This window comes from Gavia stellata, chromosome 2 (genome assembly GCF_030936135.1).
Source record: "Gavia stellata isolate bGavSte3 chromosome 2, bGavSte3.hap2, whole genome shotgun sequence".
Taxonomy (NCBI): Eukaryota; Metazoa; Chordata; class Aves; order Gaviiformes; family Gaviidae; genus Gavia; species Gavia stellata.
In genome coordinates, this window is record NC_082595.1 from 41,010,621 (window position 1) to 41,034,625 (window position 24,005).

At 44.0% G+C, this 24,005-nt stretch overlaps 1 protein-coding gene across 1 annotated transcript; it reads right to left on the minus strand.

Annotated features, from left to right (window-relative positions):
• Window positions 1-4,692: 4,692 nt before the first annotated feature.
• On the minus strand, window positions 4,693-23,366 carry LRP11 (LDL receptor related protein 11). The gene is made up of 7 exons (XM_059835707.1): window positions 22,832-23,366; window positions 17,499-17,665; window positions 14,609-14,750; window positions 12,390-12,515; window positions 11,412-11,624; window positions 5,295-5,396; window positions 4,693-5,018 (listed from the first exon to the last, which is right to left on the minus strand). The coding sequence occupies exons 1-7, from the start codon at window positions 23,364-23,366 to the stop codon at window positions 4,864-4,866; spliced, it is 1,440 nt and encodes a 479-aa protein (XP_059691690.1). The 3' UTR covers window positions 4,693-4,863.
• Window positions 23,367-24,005: the final 639 nt, after the last annotated feature.

Consider the following 24,005-nt stretch of genomic DNA (forward strand, 5'->3'; position numbering starts at 1 on the left):
TCACTTCGATCTTTTCATGTTTCTCTGCAGTCCAGCCATTTTCATCATATGCTTCTGAGGAACTGACCTGCCACGTATTCTTGAAAACATTCCCTGAAGCTACTGAGAAGCTGAAGTCCTGTTTTCAGCCATGTTTAGGCATATATTTGTATCTTGTGTGTCTTTATTATGAACAGATTAAGTATGTTGTTTACTATGTTCTGCCAAATGATTTTTTTGCTATAATGGAGAAAGGGCATCTGAGGTTAATCAGTAGCTTTTGTTTCAGGTACCCTACGGACTAGGAGGGCACTCTCAAAGGCCTCTAGTTAGGGAAATGGGTGATTCAGAGCATCTGCTTAGACTAATGCTCTGATCAGAGCTCTGGAGAAGCTCGTCTCCTCTGCCTCTAGAGGCAGCCTCAGAAAAAGCTTCTCTTGTGCATGGAATTAACCTTCAGGGATGCTTTCCCCATAGTCCTAGATTTCCATTGTGCTGCCTGCTTTCAAGTCCTTTCCAGTCCTGCACCCATTCAAGTTTCCGGCTCCCTCTATATCTATGTTGGTCAGTCATTTGTTTTGAATGTAGGTATCTTAAATGCATCTCTTCTGTGTGTTAGTTCTTCACAACTACCAGACCCTATGTTAAAAGTTTTTGCTCTGCCCTCTTTAAAACAGGATTAAACATTTCTGTTGGCCGAGCAGCTGATGACATCCTTGCAAGCTGTGACTCAATCCTTCACAGCACTGAACCTTTCTGCCTTGTCTGTTTTTTCTCAGCCTGCTCCAAATACACTTTTCATTGATTTATGGGTGGTTTATAACTGTCAGCCAGGAGCGTTACAAATGCAAAAATTAAAATTCTATCAGGTATCTTTAAAAACTTGTTTCTGAACTGGCTTCTTGTAGTAATTCAGTCCTTCTAGACTTCTCTTCGCATGTGTTTCAGCGCTCCAGTGCAGACTGCAGTGTTCAGCAAGTGTTTCTGTTGTAGTACAAATGTATTTGTAGCCTTACATTCTCACCTTCTGACTTGTTTTGAGTAACTATTAGTTGAAAAATAAATAGCAGAGTTAGTTCTACATATTTTTTCCCCTCTAAATATTCCCTGTGTACAGCATGTTTCCCTTTTCTTACTCAGGTCAAGCCGATTGTTTCATGGACTCTTTTCTTTCGTACTAATTACTACGTGTTTATTGCCTCTGTCTGGTCTTGATGTCTGTCAGCTCTCTCTGAATCTTTTCTAGCTTTTCCCTTTGCTTTTACTCTTTTAGCTTTTGCCATTAGAAACCGAAAAAATCCCAATTCCTGATGCTCATGAAAGCAGCAAGTGTCGACCTCAGCAATGCATGACTCTGAACTCTGTTGGGGCTTACTAGAAAGGCTCTCTCTTTGTTTTGGGGTGGCGTGTTTGTGTTGCTATTGGTTCGTACCTCTGACTCGCTCTGTGGAGTTTGGGATTGAAACTCTTATGCTTTATCTAGGATTTAAAAAGCAAATGGACCATCACACTGACCTATTTCAGCCTTTTTGTTTTGCAAATGTGCTTTTGGAACTGGCCCTGCTATAATCCTGCAGTGCTATGGAAAGACTACAGCGGGGGTGTCCAGGCTAGCATCCCGTGCAAAAGTGGGCAGCAAGCAACCCACATTACGGAAAAAACCTGACTTCTAATTATGGCTTAAACTCAGGTAAGTATTGCTTGTTACTTTGAAATAATTTGTACCCTTAAGTGTACATAAGTTGGTCTGAAGGGCGAAACAATTGAAAATATAAAAAGCAATCTAACTGAAATATGTATCTTGATCAACATTAAAATACACTGACAAAACAAATTGTAAAGACCTCTCCTAATACACAGAGGACTAACATCCACAGGTGTATGTTATCACAGCAAGCAGTGTTCTCTGCTTGTCTGTCTAAAGCACGCTGGCAGTAAAAACAGGTGGGCTGAGCATATTCCCAGATGTGTGGATAGACACATGTCAGTGTTTGGGACAAGGGAAACGGATCTGACAGACCTCAAATAGTGAGGATTTTCACACCGACTATCTGACTTCTGCTGCAGCATAAACACTGTATAAAACTCCCTAGCTCCTGAAGTTTGCATGAGAAGCCATGAAAGCAGTTAGCAATGCAACCATGAAGATGGGGTAGAAGCAGCGCCTGCTCTGAGCGCTCCTTTGCGATCGGAGGGAGCGCCCCAACCTTGGGAGCGGCTGGGAAGGGACTACAGAAGTGGTGTAGGCAGGAGACAGTGGCTGGGAGCAGCCTGGGGAGAAGGGGGCAGCACCCCCAGCATGTCGACAAGGGTGTCTTGTCACAGCTTTTTCTGCTAGTGCTCAGAGGTGCTCTGGCTCAGTAGTTCAGAATCACTTATTTAAAGCCAAATAGTATGAAAGCTATTAAATGAAAACACCTTATTGAGACCAGCGTGGATTAATTGCTGGAGCTGCCAAGCCAATCTGTTACTTTGCTAACTTTGTCTTGCTCTTCATCTAGCTGACAATGCCCAGGCTTTCTGGTAAAGTGCAAACTTTTTTTCAGTCTAGCTGTGGAGTTCGCGATTACCTGAGAAGAAACAGGCCCCAGGCTGGTGGTCTGTGCAGCAGCAACTGTCATCATCTCCTCTCCTAGAAAGAAGAGTCCCTGGAAAGACTGTGGCGACTATAACATAGCAATAGCTAGACTCCTGTGCTATGCTTGCTGTCTGCTGCTCTCACTCCAGCTCTGCTTGGGGGTGTTGATTCTTGGCTGTCATATGCGAAATCCATGAAGGTTGATTCCACTCGCAGCAGCACGGCAACAAAGCCTGCTGGTGGGTAAAGAGACGGGAAAGCTGAGCATCTTCTTGCACCAGGGCTGTACTGGCTGGCTTGTGCTCCGTGCGGGGTCTCGCTGTCGTCTTGCCCAGAAGAACAAAACCAAATCCTCTGTTCTCCTGCTGGCTGTGTGCTGGAGTAATGGGTTTTGGTAATAGGAGCACTATGGGCACAGTGAGGAAAGTCTACTTTTCTTGCTGCTATGGTAACATGGTGAGGAGAATTAGATATTTAATTAAAATCCCAAACAAATTTCAATGATGGGAAATAATACCCCAACCAGATGGGCAGTGCATCTTTCCTAGAAGGCTCTATCTAAAATGTGGGCTTTTGGGTCTTGTGCTATTTGCCATGCCTGCTGTAGGCTGGGATGGAAGAGAGGCTGTGCTCCCAAGTTAGAAATGGGCAGCATCAGCAGAAGGTCTCCTGGACCCAAGGTAACGCTGAAGTATGACCAGACTTTGCCTAACGTGGCAGGAGGGCTCTGAGCAAGGAGCATGGGCAACCAGATTCCCTGAGCAGTTGGCACAGCCAGCTCTGCGACTGCTGTCCTCCTCAGCTCAAGTACTGCTTGAGAGACAGGTCATGGAGGTAGATGCCCTGTTCTTCTCAGTCTTCCTACAGCAAAATATCTCAACAACTCCCCCCACCATACACGTTCCAGCTTCTTTTAAGGCTGTTTCACAGAGAGGAAAAATGTACTTCTGTCTGCTCTCATGCTATGGGCTCATAGCACAAAATTTAGCTGGTAGCTGAAAATAAAGGCAATGCAAGAAATATAAGAACAAAATAGGTTTATTAGAGCTATTTTACATAAAGTAATCAAGACCGAGCAACTTGAAGAACTATTTGTATACCATGGCAATATTCTCGCTGACTCAAAGTCACCGAAGTACAAAAGACGACATACAAAAAGATGCATGCCTCATTTGCCTCTGTTTTTATTGGGACCCGTGATGAATGTGACATCCTTGGACAGTCAAACAAGAGACAGCACGGTGTGTGTGTATATATATATATTTGTATATATAACATGTACTGTACACATTTTACTGTTAACACATCTGAAGTTCACTCACACGTACCAATTACTTGCTCTAATTCTATGAGAATTTTCCTGGGACCTGAGGGCAGGTCACCGAAGCTTTCAAGCTTTGCAGGGACCTATGGGATAACCAGCAGGAATCCTACACTCCGGCGTCTTAGGTAAAAGCCACTGCGTGCTGCTCTCTCACGCCATGGAGGGTTTTGAGCTAGGGGTGGAAAAGGCTGAACAAGCCCTGAGCTCTGGGGAGAGACATAGATCTGGGATCGCACATGAATGCTGTCGAGCACTGGTAAGTCCAAACTCAGCTGCTGAGGACTTGTATTTTTTCATTTTAGCATTTAGTAAGCTTGACTCTCTGTTAGCGGCACAGAGGTTTAAACTATTAATGAAAAAAAGATGCTTTGTTCCTTAAATCCCAAATTTCATTACAAAAGCTGGTGCTTAAATAGCAATTGCTTTTAATTAAGAAAGCAAGACAAATTCTTTAGTGAAAATACTCCCAGTGCATCAGGTGGAAAGTACACAAATCAGTCTCTGCTGGACAGTGAAGTTAACGCATTGGTCTGGAGCGTCCCGGTCCCCAGAGCGGAGCACAGCAGTGGCAGCACTGAGAAGAGCACGGTGGCACAGGCTTCCCTCCACGCCTCGGCCACTATGGCTGAGGCTGCTGGGCCTTGGCTGCTCCGGTGCCCGGGCCCCAGGGCACGCTCTGCCACAGCCGAGACACCGACTGCTCCGGGGAGGGCAAGGGCACCCCACATCCAGTTTGGGGTGTCCCCACCTTCCAGTGTCTTCTGCACAGAGCCAACTGGAGCTACTCTCTGGAGCCTGAACGCTTCTTATTTTCTGAGCACAGGCATCTACCCACTTTTTTATTTTATCACCAAAGGGGAAGAACATGTTCCTCATCTCAAGGCTTCTTCTACACTTAACTAAAGGTTTTGGTCCTTTTATAGAGGCAGAGGTTCATGGACACAGGAGAAAGGGGCAAAAACAACTGACCTAAATCCAATTTTTAGAGATACATCCCATTGATGAGGTAATCGGACTCTTCAGATGTAATGGGTCGAGCTTTTTTAAGCTTCTGTCTCACTAAACGCAGTCTGCAAGCAACCATAAGCAGCAGTAAAGCAGTGATGGCCAAGCCTAAAGCTAAGGGTAGCACAGCACCTACAATGAAGTTAAGAAATATTACACTTTATTTAATACAGTGAGAAATTGGTACAGAAAACCTGAAATTTTTCTTTAAAAATACAGCTAGTCTATCACTTCGGTGCTAATATTTGGAGCAATTTATGCTGAGAAACTAAACTGTATAATCACACAAGTTAGGAACAGTTCAGAATATGGAAGTACATTATTAGTTCTTGACTATAGTATCTGGATCTATAGCACCTGACTGAAAAACTAACATAATTCAAAATGAATTCACATGGGCAGTCTTACCTGTTTCCGGGACTGGACGGCCACTTCCAAGCTGATCTCTCTTTGGCACAATTACGCCATTCCCATTTTTATCACCTGTTCTTTTCCCTGAGGAACTGTTATCTGCACAAAGTCAAGCAAGATGAATGAATATTGCAGTTCAGTGATTCAGGAAGTCTTATCCACAGGACACTAGAATTAAATAATGTGAAAGCACTTAAATTTAGGGAGGAAAAAAAATAATTTAAGAACTTCTGACTCCTATTGTATAACTTGAATTTTTGAAATAAGATGAAATTAAAGCTAAAATGTAAATTCAATTTTGCATTGCAAACCACAATGCATCTCAACCAAACTCAAGTGGGCCATTTTCCACTGAAAAAAAGATGGATATAAATTCTCTTTTACAAACTTCCATAATGGGGTATAGACCAATCTGAGCTAAAACATCATTAAAGCAGTTACATATAGGTGAAAATGAGGCCATTTCAAGTTATGTTGATCTTCACCCTTGGAACTTGTAAAGTGGAAAACACATAGGTTGGCTACACAAATTACCTTAATTTTGCCTGGTACCTGACACCATGCAGAAGTTGCGTTGTTGGAAGAATAAAAATACATGAGGAAAACATTTCAAAGAGGATGATGTGGAGCCACTTCAGCTTTGTGTAGTACAGAAGCTATAGCAGAGCATTGTAACTACACAAGAAAAGACAACGCGTAGTTTGCTGCCAAGAAGCATTCATCTTGGGAGTGCAGGCAGCTGCAGTTTTGCTTCACAGGAGCAAAAAGTAACTCAGCTGGGACTCCCTCCTCCTGCCCTCCCACTGAAGTCCCACACCAATAGCTATGGGGACATTCGTGCAAGAGCGACAGCTTAATCCACCAACACACCCTCGCAAAAATCAGAAATATGCCTATGTTTTTAAATGTAATGACTATATTTGTCTTCTACTGATCAATATTGAAGGGCACTTTGACTGTGCTGTGATGTATTTGCTAGCAGCCCTCGGAACTGTGACAATGCCAGTGGAAACATACTATGCTACAAGATCTGTAAAATATGAATGTGAAACGTTGTAATTGGAATTACATACAGCTGTGGGTGTTAAGGAAGTGTTTAACTCAATTAGCTTGGAACATGCACCACGCGTAACTCCCACCCACTACCAACAGCTCCAAAGTGCTGCAGAACGCATCCCTGTCAGTGGTAGCAGCAAATGCACGTGACCATTAGTTAAAACTTAAATTATTTCAGTGATATTGGCGTGAGGTTAGTGCTAACGTCCCCACTCGAAGGCACAATGCAGCCTCACAGGCTCTGGCTTTATTGCCCTGCCGTTATGTCTATGGGTGCATCAACACTAACTTCACCTGCTACAAAATGCCTTAGAAACAAGACGCAGCCCTCCTCATTTGGGCTCTTTAAGTTGTTCTGGCATGTAAAGGGGACTTACGGAAATCCTAAGTGTAAACTGTACAGGCTTTAAGGTACCTGTACGGTATCAGAGCCGTGCAAAATAAACCAAATACAATTGACTCCAAAACCAGCAGCTGTTTTTTGCTTCTGTCTTCCCTAAATGAAATTAAATCAAAAATTTGTCTTTATTTTGGAAATAGCAAAAAGACATAAGCTCTTCTTAGAGCTGCTCCTGTCTGTATGACAAGGCTAGATCTGAATGCCTGTTCTATAAATTTGTTTCCCTGCCATTTGAGTAAAGAGAATATTTAAGTCAACTGCTTGTAAAGACATTTGGCAAATATATCTGGAGAGAAGTTTAGCGGGAAAATTTTGGAAGAGTAGAAGAGTAACAGAATCCTTTCAAAAAGCTTGTAGGGTTTTGTTAAGTCGTGTGGCTGTTTTAACAGGACTGGAAGGGCTATCAGAGTCAATACTGCTCAACGTCTTATCTGTTATGAACCAGAAAACAAAGAGAGATTTCCCCCAACAGGTTTAGAAGCCTGACATAAACATGGTATATGGGTTTCGTTTTGTTTTCACTTTCTCTTCGTTTTCTAGTCTGTGCTTAGGAAATTGCAATTTATAGCCCTTTCCAGTTATCCTAAGTTAGAGATCTAGGTTATGGCTACTGATGTCGATGCCTCTGCAGCAAAAATATGACTAAGGCTTGGGCACTCAATCAAACGTTGTAATCCCAGCCCTGAACAGTGCTGCACAACAGCGGGCACAGGCAGCCTGGGGAGAGGCAGAGACCCCGTGCCAGGGGAATGCAAAGCTGATATGGTGATTTATACACTTGAGTTGGCTATGCTGGGGAGTGCAAATCTTTGGGCTGCTTGCAAATTCAACCTGTCTGCATGACTGTGTTTGCTAGACTGGCTCTTGCTGCTTAGAAAGCAGCCTGTTGCTCACTTCAGTGTGCTTTGCTGCAACTGTATTTTTGCTATATTCATTTACAAGTGCAGCAGTGCCAGAATATGCAGTTGGGCTTGCAAGCTTCCCTGGAAAAGGACACCGAGGCACTTCGGAGGCAGCCATGCAGAAATGCTGTGCTGGCCTTTGGAGGAGATGCAGTCTGGGTTACTTCACTATGGAGGTATGTCTGCAAAAGGAAGGGAGTCCTCTATTGATATCAAATGCCTCTTCCTGCATCCGTTCCCAACTATGGAAGAAAATGTTTGGCCTTCCCGCTTGGGCAAAAGTCAACCATGAGTCTGTTGCAGAAGACTCCATGCCCTGAGTGCCTGAGGAGGTTACGTCTAAATTGGACTTGGTGTTTCCCTGGAGTCACCCTGCTGTAGAGGAATCCCACTAGAAAGGCAGGAATGCAGAACAAGAGTCACCCATTGTCAACAATTAATGACTTTTGGGTTTATTTTTGTTTTGTTTTTTTTTTTTTCTTCCCTTCTTTACTGTGAATAGATCCCCTGCTAGGTCAGGTAGAAGTTTTAAACAGTCCTTACCTTGGACTTGCATATTTTCTCATTTTCATACTTAAGCATAAATCCTTAAAAAGATTGTATCAAGTCAGAGCTAAACATGAGGGACTACTGAGTAAAGAAAGCAGGTTAAGGGAAATTGGGAACAGAGAAACTACTAGGAGAAAATGGATTCTGGGACAAATTTCCCCTAGTTACCTTCATAGGCACAAAGCTCATATTCCTGCTGTGAGGAACTATCCCACAGCCCAAAATATTACAGCTTAGCCCAAGCTCCTTTTAAAATGGAGAAAAGATAAGTATGGTGGTCCTTGACATGGAGGTTCCTTTATTGGACATCTTTATTGGATTCTCAGAGATGAAAGCTGCTTATGGGGAGGTAAGTAGCAGAAGGAAACTGTCTTTATTGGTACTGTAATAAAAACAAATGTAAAAAACAAAACAAAGCAACTCCCTAGTCCTGCAACTTCTTGGGAAAAATTTCTGTTCTGTAAAAGTCAGCTGAAAGCTCCTGTATCAATCATCGTGTCTAGCAGCCACCTAGAATGTGCCACATGCTGTCTTGAGTAGGTAAATTACCCTTAATGTTAACACCTTCTCTTGCTCTGCCTTGCAGTCACTGGATCTGAGTGCATCACATTTTCCTTTCTGGCTTGTATTTCCATGACGATCTGCAAATGCCAACTAAGAAGTAAGACAACTGTAGCCTGAATGGAGCGCTCTCAGGTGAAAAGCTGGAACCTGTGCTGCTGCTGTAAAGCCATATCCCTTAATACATATCTTGAGTAGACAGCTTGTCACCATGTTGACATTAAAATCACTAAAGCTTATTTTTGAAATTTATTTATAATAGTGTATGGGGAGTCTGGATGCTTGCAAAGTCAACTCTAGGCCAATGAGCAACATTATTGTCTTGGTCCAACAAAGACATTTACAGTGTGACTCGGAGACAGAGGTTCTGCCTTGGCACCAGCAGCAGGTCTGGCACTGTCTCAGGAAACAGTCCATCCCAGAAACAGGATTTCTGCCAGTGGAATTGCTGAACTTTTGAGGTGGTTGGTATGATTTCTGTTCAGTGCTGCTTACCTCTCCTCAAAAATGCATCTAACAATTTTTGCCTTCCTGAAGACTTTTCCAGACGGGCTTCATGGAGCTGCTCCAGTGTTTCTGTGTCTCTCGTTTTTGTGGCACCTAACTACTAGATTTGGTCTGTAACCTCCTTGAGATGGCAGTGATGGAAAGAAATCTAATTAATGGATCTGGGTGGATTTTTAGGAATAGGTTAGATGCCTGACTCCTCAACTCCATAAAGACTGTGGTGCTTGCCAGTGGGGCAGGACTTGAATCAGTCTGGACCTCTGCGAATCATTAATGTACAGCATGTGACTCCTATGGAGTTTAAGTGTTTGCATTTGAAGACAGCAACTCAGAGCAGATTTTGGCAATTGCCCTTTGGACCCAGGTACCTAGCACCTCTTTGTGTCCCACCACATGCACCCTCTTTGGAACTGATCCGTAGGCGATCTAAAAACTCGCTGAGCTGTTTTCTGCTTTTTGGTTAAAAGTATTGGGCTCCTGGGTCAGTAAGGACTGGGTCCTTCTATTCTACAAGGAAGTCCTTAAGTATCATTTCACTGAAATTAAATTCTGACTGGGCCTTGTCAAAAGAGCGGTATTAAAAGCACAAGAATTAAAACCAGACATGGTCAGCTGGAAATCTTGCCTGTTTAAAATTAACAGCTTCTGGTAGTACACTAATCACTGAAGCCCCATCACATTGTTTTAGTTTTATAATAATTTTTTTCTTTGATTGTCTACTGCTGTGCAAAATGCTACATTGAGAGCAAAAATGGTGCAAGTCAGTCACTGTGCAATGGGTAAACACAGAAAATGACTATGCAAAAGTGCCGCTTTTACGCGCACTTCGAATTATAACCTCTGATTACAGGTTGCCGAAGTTGGTGACCTCAATTCTGGTTTTACTTCTGGATTCACAAGCCCAATGGTTTTTGAGACCTACTTAGCAGCTGACTTTCCATTGGAGCCTGCAATTCTCTTTGGCAATTTGATGTTTAGTTTGGGTGGCCCCGTATCAGGTGTCACTCAGGACTATGTGAGCGAGAAGGGTTTGGGACAGACTTCAGAATTTCAAGTCACTCCGATAAGGAGCATCGAGGTCATCTACGCTGCCAGAAAAGGGGGAAACATTTGAGAGAGGATTTTTTTATTAGTTCCCACACATTCACAGAGGCAGTCGAATTCTTGAAGAACGTTGTTTTCACTCCCTTTGCGGTCTCCACAGATGAAGTACAACCATTTGAAGAAATATCAAAGTGCCAACCAGGGAAGTGCCCTTTACAAGAGTGAGCAGCAAAGGGCACTGAGCACTGCACTGTTGTAACAAGAAAATAAAGCTGTTGATAATTAGCTGCATCTTGGGCAGCAAGAATCAGTCTGAACTCAGAAGAAATAAAAGTGGGAGGTCCTGCACTCATTTTAGGCTCCGTGTATGCAGTTTTGCTTTCATTCAATTGCCATTTCAGATCATTTTAATTCACCAGCAAGAACCTTCAAAGACACACCAGTTTCACTGCAGTTTCTGGAGTTTTACCAAGGCAAGGGTTGGTGACTCTGCCTGTAACATCGCTACACACTGACTCACAACAGGCTTGCAGTCACTACGGGGAATACTACTGGGGACCTGGGGTTGCTTGTTACCAAAGACTGAGCCTTTTCTATAGTGATAAAAGATTTCTACTGCCCTGGAGACATACTTCAGGAAAAAAGTGCCCATAATAATCAAGATATTACTTCAGGGGGAAAAAAAAAGTCATTGATAAGCACCAGGAGAGATGCAATTACTCTCGGCCAAGTTGAACAGTACTTTGTTACGTTCTCCTGAAGGTACACCCCTACAGATTTAAAGAACCTTATACATCAGCTTACACAGCGCAACCTGTGGCAGAATTTGTATTTAGCTCACTGCCCATTTTGTTCCTTGACACTGTATTATTTTCCTAGCATTTCTACATTTCTTTTTGCACCTGATAAGAACCAGACTTGGCTTTATCAAGCAATACGTAGTTGTAACTTAATTATTACAAGCTGCTTCTGCATTTTGTACATTTGCGAATTTTTCCTGTTAGCCAGGCACCAAAAGACAATTTAATTGAATTTAAGATGCAAGACATCTTCCTCGAGAAAGATTTATTGAAACTGGTTCATTTCAATTCTTACCTGGCACAAATCCACTGATTTGTTTCTTTGGTCCCTGAGAAAGCGATTGGTTAGACTTGTCTGCATCCACTGAAAGAAGCGGTTGATTTCTGGCAGTGGCTTTCAGGGTGTTTTCTGCAGAGAAGTTTTCATCTGTGTTTTCTGTCAGTCCTATAGTCCTTTGCTGGGTAGTGCCAAGAGCTGCGTGAGTCACTGTCTTCCGTCCCGGGCTGACTGTGTTAACAGAAACAAAAATCATAATTTTTATATAGAATTGAAGGGAATGCCAGTCTTCTGATGGAAGACTCTGCGATATGGGCCTTGAAGCAGGCTAAACAAGTTCATCAGGTTCAGACATATGATGAAATGTGAGTTCCAGATACATAGCAAGTTAACAATTGCCCGCTGTCAGTTCTTAAGCAGGAGTATATTTCTAAAGTGAAATCCAGCAACTGAAGTATCAATGAAAGAGTGGTTAGCCATCATGCCAACTCACCTGCTGATGATTTTTGTTCACTTAGCTGAGTATGGGCACATATTGAGGATGACTAATGAAAGCGAACAGAGTGATAGTGAATCAACTGGCTCCCCTACGTGGTCACATTTGCGGTGTTTCAGATTCTTGCAAGGTGCATAACTGCACTCTGAAGCATACCTCTGAGACACCCTTTCAGATCAAGATCAGGGTCCTTGTTTCCAGAATGATCATGCAAGTAAAGAACCAACCCTTTAAATGTTGAGAACTCTAACACAAAATCTGTCATTTGGGGATCTCTGACAGTTTTGCTACATTTTGAAGAAAAGGGAGTTAATTTCTGAGCATCTGCTGTATGCAGACATGAAACCTTCCCACGTGCTATTTCCAATGAAAGGCTCTATGGTGGGCACAAGCTACTTGCTCACGGGGAGAGAGGCCACAGAAGGGGCATCATTTCCCTTTGGTCATTCAGGCTGCTGTTACTTTCACAATCTACACTGTGGCCTGGTGCACGCACTTACAGTTCTGGCAGAAAGTTTCATCCGATCCATCAGGGCACTGTCTCACGCCATCGCAAGCAAATGTGATGTCAATGCAGCAGCCATCATCGCAGATAAACTGGTAGCGAGAGCAAACCCCGACACAGGCTGTTGAGAAACAGTTCCCAAGTTACTAAAAGAGAAATCCAAGCAGTCAATACTGAGTCAATGACTAAAATCTGCAGGACCAAGGAAAAAGCAGAACAACACTACATCAAGAAGGACCACGAACAAGGCAGAAAGTTGAAGAAAGGCCAGGCTCAGCTGTATGACGCTATATTGGCACAGAAGCTAATATAGCTAATAACTGTTCCTGGCACCCTCATCACTATTCTGACAATCGTTTTACTACAGGAATAATCAACTTGGAGGCTGTTGCACCTTACACCTTGTGCAGCACCCCTACAGCACTTTAAACTCTGCTGGCCTAAGCTGAAAGCAGATCTTCCCAGGCTTAAAAGACCCAGGACAATCCTGAAGATAAATGTATGAAATCTTTATGGCTGTAACTGCATCTCTCCAACACATAATTCCTACTACATACCCATTCTGTATTTCTGGCAATATGTTATTTTAATTGCACACATATGGACTATATGGGATCTTTTATGGCATGTTTTCTGCAACCTAATTAAAATACTAAAAGAATGCTTGCCATTTATTTACATCAGCAATGTAAATCCAATAAAGCACATGCCAGAACAGGACTAAGCACAAGGTCTCACAAGTGACCTTCACCAGAAAGAACTGATCGCTGCCTGCTTTAATAGTTAGATTTCCCTGGAAATGGAGAGTGTCCCTGGACATCTCATTTTCCATACTCAAAGCTTTCCTGAAACCCATTCTGACCTTGTAATAATGAAGTGTTTACATCTATGCTTTTGTCTTTCCCACAGCAGTGTAGTTCACTGCTTTGTAAAGCACTATCAAATTCAGTGTTCGGTTAATGTCGTAACAGCAAATCCATTTGCATAAGGAAGTCACAGCCTTTCGTTGTTATCCTGCTATGTACCAGAAAGCTGCATAATGCCAAGGAAAGCATGGCAGGAACACAGGTGCCTATTTAAAACCCCTAAAATCATACTAAGAAAATGCATCTCCTAAACTTCAGCACTAATAATAGCACCGGTCTTGCATGCACTAAGCCACCGCGGACTGGTTTAACTATAGCAGTAGCACTTGAATTGCAAACAGACTTGGGGAATTAGAAGAAAAAAGGCAGCAAATCCTCTATGTGCTCCACCCAGAAGATACCACAGATACCCACAGCAGCAAATATATAAAGCCGCAAACCTCTCTGGCTGCTTTAGCTGAACTAAACGTTAATGAATACAACTCCTATCATCCATTACTGAAATACAGGCATTATTAAACAGACTCATAACTGCTTTTTTTGTAATACCAATTTATTGCCACTGGGAATACCCTCTCATGTAGAGATACTGCACTGGTGCAGAGCAAAGGTTTTACTGGTTCAGCTGAACATAGTCATGACGCTAGTTTAACCTATACTTTGTGCCAGAGCAGCAGATCTCTATTAGTAACATGCTAATTACAATGCAATTAGAAGTTATTACATTAAAGAGTGCAGAATTGACAGCCACTGAAATCTAACTTACTTTTTACCTTTTATGCTTTTTACATGTTTCTCGAGCTCAGAGTTTTAAAATGATGGGTCAATTCCAGTTTCAGTTTCCCTAGTAACATAAGGCTTCAATAACAACCCTCACACAGAAAAGCTTAAATGCATGAAAGCAAGAAACGACTACAGACGAAGGCCAATATTATTATTAGTTCGTATGTCACACCTACCATTTACTGATTTTAACTGGGTCTTCCCTATAGCACAAGCCTTGTCACGTTCCACGCACCATCTGACTATACAAGGAACTGTTACGATGTGCCTGATGATACATACAGCAGTATTTCATTTTTCCAACCCTGCATGCTTATTAGCGATACAAGGCTGAACATTTAAATGCTTGAAAGTATTATTGCTCTAACAAACAAGTGATGCTTGCTTGCTTGCTTCCTCAGTTTGAAACAGCAATTCAAAACTGAAAGAGATGTCATTATGTAATGAATAAGGGCAAAATAATACACTGCAAATGGAGAATAAGATTTCTGCCTCCATCAAGACCCTTGGTCTAAATATCATATCCCGGGTGTCACACAGGCAACGGCTCCAGTGATTTTCTCACCTACTGCAGAATGAACCATGGGTAGAACGGTCACAGACACATTGTCAGAGCTCCGCTGACCTGCAGTGTCTGTCACAGTTAGCTGGAAAATATACCCGCCTTCCTGGACGTGAGATAGTTTCAGTGTTCCTGGCTGTGGTACCTGATTAAAGAAACAGTGAAAAAAAAAAAATGGTATAAAGGATGCATCCATAAGCTTCTAGGAATAGGGAGCTCATTTCTGTACAATGCTTTTCAGGCAGGTTAAATACTTCTCTTAAGTCTAGCCAGCCCAATCAAGCATGTGTATCAACCTGTAATGTTTTGGTCTTTTTTTGCACCCATTTTTAAAAATAAACAGGCTTGACATTTATGTACTGTTTTTCGTGGTATACTCAATTACCTGGAGCTGTGGATCTTAGCACTGAAGAATAAATGGAACCATAAATTTAACTCAATTTTTTGGTGGTTAGAAATGTAATTTTAGAGGGTAGGCAGTAAAATATTTTGCTCTCTATTGAGTTAATCTTTAGACAATATATATGTATTCACAGAAGTTACTTTTGCTATACATGATAAGGTGACTGATAGCATTGCTTTATTAATAAGACTGCCCACCTCTATCCAGTATGACACTTAATGTAGGCATTTGCAACTTTTACAAATTGCCAAACTGAATTTTTCCATGCCCCATGCTGAATTTCCATGCCTTCCTCTGAACTGCAAATAAGTTCATCTATAGTGAGTGACCTAAACATTAAGTTTCAGAAAGTCATGTGAGAGAGAGAGAAATACATAAACAATTTAAATTTGATTAGATCATTAAAAAAAATAGTAAAATAACTTCTTTTATGATAACTTAAAACAGGTGCCAAACTGGCGTTACTAGTACAATGGTCATTTAGAAGTAAGTTTGTATAAAATGAGTATGGTATTTCTATCAAATGCTGAACTTTTTCTAACCTTGTGACAATCACTAGTCACAAATAACTCCAGCTATCTGAGAATCCAGTATCACGTACTTCAGTAACTGCAAAGAAGCTCTGCACTTTTATTGGACATGCAGCATATTTTTACAAATGAAGCACATAGGGCTATCTTTATAAGTAACTGAAAGGTACATTAAAAGCCTCTGTGACTATCTTTAATATTAAAACCAAAATTCAATGAAGAGCTTTGGTTTTGCTTATTTAAAGTTGGGTTTCATGCCTAAAAGAGAACAAGAATTTTCGATAAATATAATAATAGAGTCCTAGAGCTAGCTTTATAGCAGGGTGTATTGATAAATTCATTTTTCTCACCTGGTAAGTGAATTTCCTAACTGAAATTTCTTTCCTTTTCTATTTATCCGAATGCACTCAGTTATTTGATCTTGCTGTTGATTACCTCCTGAGGGAGTATATGACACCTTAGAATTTTATTCTTTATTGTATTACAGAAATAAATATGCTCTAAAAAACACCTGCTGCTGTTCACTATGACTGCTGGGAGAGCAAATACGGTATTTAAAACTCATTAGCCGTGGAGTCCAACTCTCTTCGCAGTGCAGAGCCAGAGAAAGACCACTGACTTCTGAATACGCTGCCACTTCTCCTGGCGACCTCTATGCTTTCCTTTTAATCTCTGTCCTGCCCTGAAGAATGCCTGACTGTACCTGCTTTCTTACAAACTTTGGCTCAAACGAGACAGTAAATTTCCAAATAAACAGCATTTTAAAAACCCAAGAATTGCCTGCAAGTGTCACAGAGCTGCACAGCTACAGCATATGGGTAGCAATCTGAGAAGCAAATTATCTAAGAAGCAATAATCACAGTCACAATAGAAAAAAATTTCAACTGGCTTCCTTCTACAATACGATAAGATCTCTTTACAGCAGTCCTTCCCCTCCTGTGCATTCTATTTATTCTTTGGCACATAAGTGCAGTGCAACAGCTGCTTTTTATCTTATTTAAACACAGCCCCATTCTCCCTCGTAGCTATGGGTTCATATACAGTTTTCTAAGAACAGATGACATGAAATCCAGTAACTTCAGGCTAGCAACTAAAGCACTAAAGATAGCAACCGACGATTGTACGAATAATCACAATTATTAATTCAACTCTAAAAATTAAATTATCATGGATAATCATCAGGGTACGTATCTGTGAGAAAAAACCCTGCCCATTTGAACACAGTGGAAAAGTATCTCTCTAAACATAAACCTGGGTCAAGGGCAGGATGGAGAATCCCCCTCTTGATGGTTAATTTTAACTTGAAACCAAATTGCACAGACGCACAGAAATTGTACAATGATGCAATGCAATAGTACCTCAAGATACCTTCTAAGGTCTACATCACACATTTCTTTGCAGTTTCTCCATAAGCATTGACGGAATACTGTTGGTGAAAATATCTTACTATTTTTAGTAACTGAATTACTAAGGTCTCTCTAACCTGGATCACAGAAGCCAATAAACAAGTGCAGTGCGCACAAACAATGGCAAAAGAGAGCAGAGCTGAAATACAGTACAGTATTAGCATGAACTTGTTTGCTACTGGCTGTCTCATGCCATCCTGGATACAGATGAACTGTATAAAACACTAGAAATAATCACTGGCACAACCTCTCCAGGGACATGGTAGAGTCCCCATCACCGGAGGTTTTCAAAATGTGACTGGACAGGGCACTAGTTAATCTCATCTAGGCTCCCTGACCCACAAAAGGTTGGACCAGATGATCTTTCAAGATCCCTTCCAACCTGGGCTGCTCTATGAAACAAATGCTTAAGTTGTATAGTCATCCTAATTTTGGCACCTGGTAACCATATCCACCTCAATACATTCAATATTTTTAGGTCTACATTTAAAACTGTGCTATCATGAACCCAAAAATCTGAGAATGACTGGCCATGTGCAAGGTTGCATGTGTACCTTCATTTCAACCGATGAGTCACCTTGCAGCAGCGTCCACTCGTACTGCACAATTCCACGGTCATCTGAGCTTTCTCGGCCATCTAAAAGCACCCAGTCGACAGGTGACTGCAGCACAATGTCTTGTCCTGCCTTGCACCGTGGAGGCTCGTCGTATTCTTCTTCTTCTTCAATGAAAAAAAGAGAAGCTCAGTTATTTATCAGGGGAAGCTGAGTGATTATTTATATAAACCACATTTTTTCTTGGTTAAGCTATTGATTCACCACTGTGCAACTTCCTGAAAGATAGGACATGTTCATTAGTGCACATTTTGTTAAGCGAAGTAGTACCTACTTAAATTTTAGTTAACTGTTCTATATTCAGTGATGTTTTCAGGAAATAACTACTACATTAGAAGCACATGGCATCAAAAACCTCTCTATGTACATAGAAGTTTCACTAATACAACAGGATAGTTAGCATCAGTGTGTTTTTTTAATCTGAACTAAGGAAAATGGATTTAAATATGAATTACATATTCATATGGCAGTTACTGCACACCTTTTATAGCACTCTGCATAACTTAATACTCTTTTAGTCTCTTTTTATAATACATCACTACAGGAGTGAAAGATTTATTTAACATCAGCTGGCATCCTGGTGAAGCAGTGCGCAATAACATAACGATGAAGAATAATCAGAAATGACAACCAATTTTAAATGCCTAACTTAAGACATTCGAAGCTCGATTTTCAGACTATTTAGGAACGTAATGTTTTGCTATATTCAAAGTACAATTCCTTTTGATTAAAATTGAGCGTACCAAGTACTTTTGCCAATCTGACCACAAGTTTTTCAGGTTAGACTAAGAAAACCCATGGTACGTTAAGTGACATGGCCTCTGAGAAGTGGTTTAAGTCATTTCCTCTGCAACCTTCAGGCAGTGCAGGGAAGAGATATGGATAAAATCTGGTTCTACAAGCCAGCATGTGACAACTTTAGCCACAAGATTGTATCTTTCTGCAGTTCCCTGCCCAAGTTTCATTCCTCCTCTGGGCACGGGATGTTCCCGGCACCCTGAAGTGGCAGGGTGCTTTCTGCTCTTGACCTCTGCAAAGGATATCCTGTAAAGGATATTGATGTTAAGCTCAGAAAAGCAGCTACTGAACACAGGGCTGTAACTTCACTCGGTGTGGGCACAGCTGCACAAGGAAAGACAAGGTGCTTCCCCATCAGTGTAGGGATTCTCCCTTGCACGTGCTCCTCTCCAGTTTCAAGAACTTGCTCGAAGGCACGGAGCTCATCAGAGCAGTGGGACAATTTTTTATCACTGACTAAACAGCGAACTTTTTATTTCTTGTTTTTCTCAGAAGTAGGTAAGGCATAGAAAATTTCAAAGCAAATGTCTTAAGTTAGGAAAGCGTACAAATAACTGAAAACGGGATATAGTAATAGAAAGTATGAAACAGTTCTTGCTCATTCAGCTGGCAGAGGAAGCTTTGCCTAATTTGTATACACTCAGTTCTCAAAACCAACTATGTTTAAAAAGGAACATTTAGGTGCAAAAAAACCCCCCTTATTGTTAATAAACACTATCATTACAGTGCCAGGGCAACTTTTATTTGGTATATATGAGTTACGTACAGTCTTCACAGGATTATTTACTTTACCGATCACTGTCAGAGACCAACCTGGGTCTGAAACAGCACGGCCCGTTCTTCCACTTCTACCTTGGAAAGTGGCTTCCTGTCACCTGTCTGGTTTAAATGACTCAATCAATGCCCTGCAGGGGCAGAGACAAGCCTCACTTCCCCTGGGCCCTAAGCAATAAGGATCTTCTCTTCCTGGACTAAGTTTATAATCCAGCAGCCTGAGTTGCAATGGCAGGACCACTTCACGTTGGGGCAGGTCACAGAAATTCATGCCAGCTCTTTGCTAAACATGAATGAGGGACCACACTCAGGCCTCTGGTCCCAAAGGATGGAGGCACCATGCCTTTGCTTGTAAGACACCAGAACATCCTAAGAAAGGTATATCAATGGCAAATCATCTTATCTCTTGCCCTAGCGAAGAAAAAACTGGCCTGAGACATCTGGCATGGGAGGAGACAGCCTATTGAGCTAAAGACTCTTTTTCCACAGCAAAGTTTTAAGCAATGGAATACACTATCCTTAGATAGGGAAACACCTCCAAACCTGGGGAATGCATGCTTCTAAGAAGTCAGCATAAAAAAGCAAGGAGGCTTACTCAGGAGCCACTTACAACCATCACTGGAATAAAGGACTATCAGTCACAGGTTAGCAGAAAAAACAAGCTCATGAAGCATCATTTCACTTCCATTTCTAATGATTATTTAGATAGAGTGTAAATAAGCAATAGGAAACTGATATACCAGATCAACCAACACTCTGAGATGCTGGACCTGGCTGCTTTCTAGCAAAGGGGCTGCAACTTTATGAGCAACCCTTTTTTCTTAGGGCGGGAACACAACAGGCTTAATTTGTTCTGCTTCCTCCTATACAGACTTGGCCTGCCAATAATGAAGCTGCCAGCCAGTTGTCTGAATGAAGGCTTTGTTATAAAAGGGTTTTTTCCTACTGATTCCTGAATTTCTTTGATATCAGTTTACCTGTGTGTTGAATCCTCCACTGCTCACCACTAGTGAGTATCACAGAAGAAAAGTCAGACATTTCTGGTGAGGCACTGAAGTCCTCTTTCTTTCTAAGCCAGAAACTTAGAGATTTACCTAACAAAGGCAAAAAGGATTACATCTTCTTTCAGTATAGGCATATGGGTTTCATTGTTAACCCAGCACAAACTGCCTGGAAGTGCAAAGTAAATCCACAGCTAAACCAGCATAAACTGGGTATAAAGTGAAGGGCTCGGATTTACACTGGAATGTTCAGTCCAGAAATTCATCCCACTGCTGACTGTTCTGGAAGTACACAGAAGTATACTTGACCTGAAGAATATGTATCTGTCATTAACTGCTCCCAGAATTAAATATGCAATTGGTTTTCGTTTCCTGAAGATTTTTAACATAAATGAAACCACAATACCCTAGAGATCACTGTATACTAATGCTCAGAAATATTTTGGAATTAGGAATACACTATGTTTATGGATAAATGTTGGTTTGGGTTTATAAAAAAGAAAGTGGTAGAAGACGCAACACCACAGGACTCTGGAAAAAAAAAAAAAAGAACAGGTAAACCGTGATCCCCTCGTGAAAGAAAATCTTGAAATGCAAAGCTCTTTCCTGTATTTCCTAAGTTCAATCATGGGGTGACATAAGGAAGAAGAGTTGTATCTTCATCACCCTGTGATGCACTGTTGTCCAGATTAATTTTTCAATGTAATTCAAGAATAACATCAGACAGCAAAATAACTCAGTCTTAATTTTCTCTCTCCTGGTCTATGTCACGACTGACAGATGTTTGAATAGAAGTTCATTCTCCTTCGTGGCTCTGCTTCAGCTCCAGTGTAATTGCATTAAGAAGTCATAATCCCGTTTCTGATACCACCATCACCCACAAGGCAGACTTTTAAACAAACCCAACAGGACACAGAGCAATTTGCACATTAGGAATTGAAATTGCTTTGCAAGCCTAATGCTGGTAGTCAGGAAAGCTGCCTGAAAGGCAAGGCATTCAAGGGTTCAAAGAATTCAAGGTTTCTAACAGGTAGAGTATCATCTGAACAGTAGTATAATTTATATCGTGCCATAACAGAGCTCTACATAGGGCTAGGTTTTAATGGAATTAAGGCAGTTCAAAATGATGAACATTTGAAGATCCTTTCAAAGGTTTTCTAAGAAGCCTAATTATCTGTAACTGATGCAAAATCTAGTCTTAGGCCTTCTATCTTGCAAGTGCATACAGGGTTATAGAACCTAATTACCCAAAAGTTGCTACATAAATAGTACTGTGGATCTAATACTTCCCCCATTGAAAATGTCAAAATCATACTCTGGGTTTTTCTGGCATCTTAAGACCATCTTTACTGCCACAAGTTCCTCCCTATAGCTCCCTAGTTCACCTGCCCATGTGCTTTGCAAAAAATATTTAGGCATCGTAACTCCTCTGAAAATTGGGCCCCTGCTCCCTCTTATCTCCAGGGGATTCCTGTTGGCATTCTCATAAAAAAGGCAGGACTGGACAGAACTCAAACCTGAGGTCTCCCCTGCCAAGGGAGCAGTAATAGCAAGCACCAGCTGGACACACAGTTTTCATTCATACCACCCCTAGGCTTTCTTCATGTTGCATGCAATGACTAATTTACTGAAGTTGAGATACATGGCTGAAGAAGATGAAGAAGAGGACATTTAGGAAAGCATTGTCAAGAGACGGTAACAAAATTAAGACAAAATTAATTAAGATGCCACTGTTTAACAACAGGAGGTGGGGGAGTGTGAGTAAGTTCTTTGGATCGGATGCTAGGAAACAGACTCCAAATTTAGAAATGCAGACTTGTTTTCATCTACAGTTGCTTGCTCTGGATTACGTTGTTCTTAACTACGCTTTGGGGCTGAACAAACTGCTGCTTTTGATGTGGACCAGACTCTACAGAGTCTCCATATCGCCTCTGGACTACCTGTGAGATAGCCTTCTCTTCTTCAGTCCAGCTCTGAAGTTCTTAAGCAGGAAAAATTCTGAATTAAGCGAATGAGAAACTCACTTAGGTGGTACCTTTTGGACAGCACCCCAAAGGCGAAGGGTATGCTCTTGCTCGGCTGCTGTGTAAATCCCTCTCAAGCTACTGCACCAGGTTCCGGCATAGCTGGCACCAGCGGTTCACACCTTCCAGGGTGCCCAGCACCCGCAGTTCCCCTGGGGAACCTGATCCATGCGGCCGGGACCTGCCTGGTCCCCCCGGGGGTGCGGGGCCGGCGAACGCGCCCATCCCACCGGCCGGGCCCCAACTGCCGGCCACGCGGCACGGTGCCTCCCAAGGTTTCTGCGCAGGCAGAGGTGCGAGTGCCGCGTTCTTCCACACTCGCACACCCCGCAAAGCCCTCGCACCCTCGGGCCCCCTCTCCCGGCGCACGGCGCTGCCGGCGCTCCTCGTCCTTCCCCCCGCGGGCGCCCGTTCCCGGCGCCGCGGAAGCCGCACCGCCGCTTCCCCCTCCTCGCCAGCTCTCCCCGCGGCGCGGGGCGGCAAATGGCGGCGCCGCGGCGAGCGGGCCCGGCGCCGACCCTGCCCGCCCCCGAGCCGAGGGCCGGCTGCCGCCATTTCCTTCCCGCCGTGGGGCCGCCGCTCCCCGGGCCCGCCGCGGCCCCGGCCGGCGGCGCCCGCCCCGCGCGAAGCCATCTTGGGCCGGGCCCCGCGCCCCACCGCCCGCGGCGGCCCTTACCCGGCGGCGCGGCGGGCGGCAGCGGGGCGGCGCCGGCGGGCCGGCGGCTGTAGGTGCTGTAGCCGCGGTGCGGGGCGAAGCGGCAGACGGGGCGGCCGCGGTGCGTGCAGTTGAAGAGGTAGCAGCCCAGCTCCGCCGCCGCCGCGCCCCGCGGCCGGCCGGGCCCCTGCACCACGGCCAGCGTGCAGCGCGGCTCGGCGCAGCAGGCGTCCAGGCACTGCCGCCAGCCCGCCACAGCGGCGGGGGCCCGCAGGAAGGTGGCGCCGGCCGCGATGGAGTCCTTGGTGCGGATGATGGAGTCGGGCCTGGTGGAGAAGCCGCTGCTGCCGCCGCACCGCTCCTCGCCGCCGCCCGTCGCCGCCGCCGCCGGCGGTCCCGGCTCCTCCTGCTGCAGCTGCCGGCGAAACTCCTCCAGCAGCGACTCCACGCCCGAGATCTGCGAGCGCAGGTCGGCCAGCGGCGCCGCGCACCGCCCGCCCGGCAGCACGGCCCGCCCGCCCAGCGCTGCTAGCAGCACCAGCACCAGCGCCGCCATGGCCCCAGGCGGCGGCGGCGCGCAGGCGGGAGCGGCGGCGGGAGCGGCGGGAGCGGCTCCCCCTGCCCGCACCCGCGAGCCCGGCGCGGGGAGGCGCCGGCCCCGCCCGGCTGCACGAGGCGGCGCGGCGGCGCTCAGCACCCGCCGCCGTGAACAGCTCCGCCGGGCGGGGCCGCCCCGCCCCTGGCCCCGGCCCCGGCCCCGAGCCCGGCCCCGGCGCGGAGCCCCTCGGCAAGGGCTGGGCGGGCGGCGGGCGTCGCTCCCCCTCCGCGCCCGCTCTCCCCAGCGCCTTGAAGAAGCGGGTTTCTCTGAAAACGTGCCTTAAACGCACGTCGCTCCCCTGGCAAACGCGTCACGGAAGCTTCTGCGCGCGTCGTTTGCCACTTGCGCAAGCCACCGGGCATGAGTGTTTGGAAGGGACTCCAGGCAGCGAGGTAACCCCTGCAGATGACTGGGGTAGGTGGTCACTGAGGCCGCTGGTGGTTGAGTGAACATGAGGACACAAAACAAAACAAAGAAAAAGGAATTGCGGAGGGCTCCATCCCAGGTGTAGCATTTCTGCTCAGAAATTAAGAAAAAAGGCCCAACAAGCAGAAAAGTAGCGACCAAAGTTGCCACTTCTTTCGTTTTAGCAAAGAA

Excerpts from the sequence above, each read along its gene's own strand:
- LRP11 (XM_059835707.1), bottom strand. The coding sequence starts at position 23,366 with ATGGCGGCGCTGGTGCTGGTGCTGCTAGCAGCGCTGGGCGGGCGGGCC. Across the intron at positions 14,751-17,498 it reads ACTCATCGGTTGAAATGAAG|GTACCACAGCCAGGAACACT; the intron begins GTACACATGCAA and ends TTCTTTAATCAG. Across the intron at positions 11,625-12,389 it reads TGAAACTTTCTGCCAGAACT|TCAGCCCGGGACGGAAGACA; the intron begins GTAAGTGCGTGC and ends CTGTTAACACAG.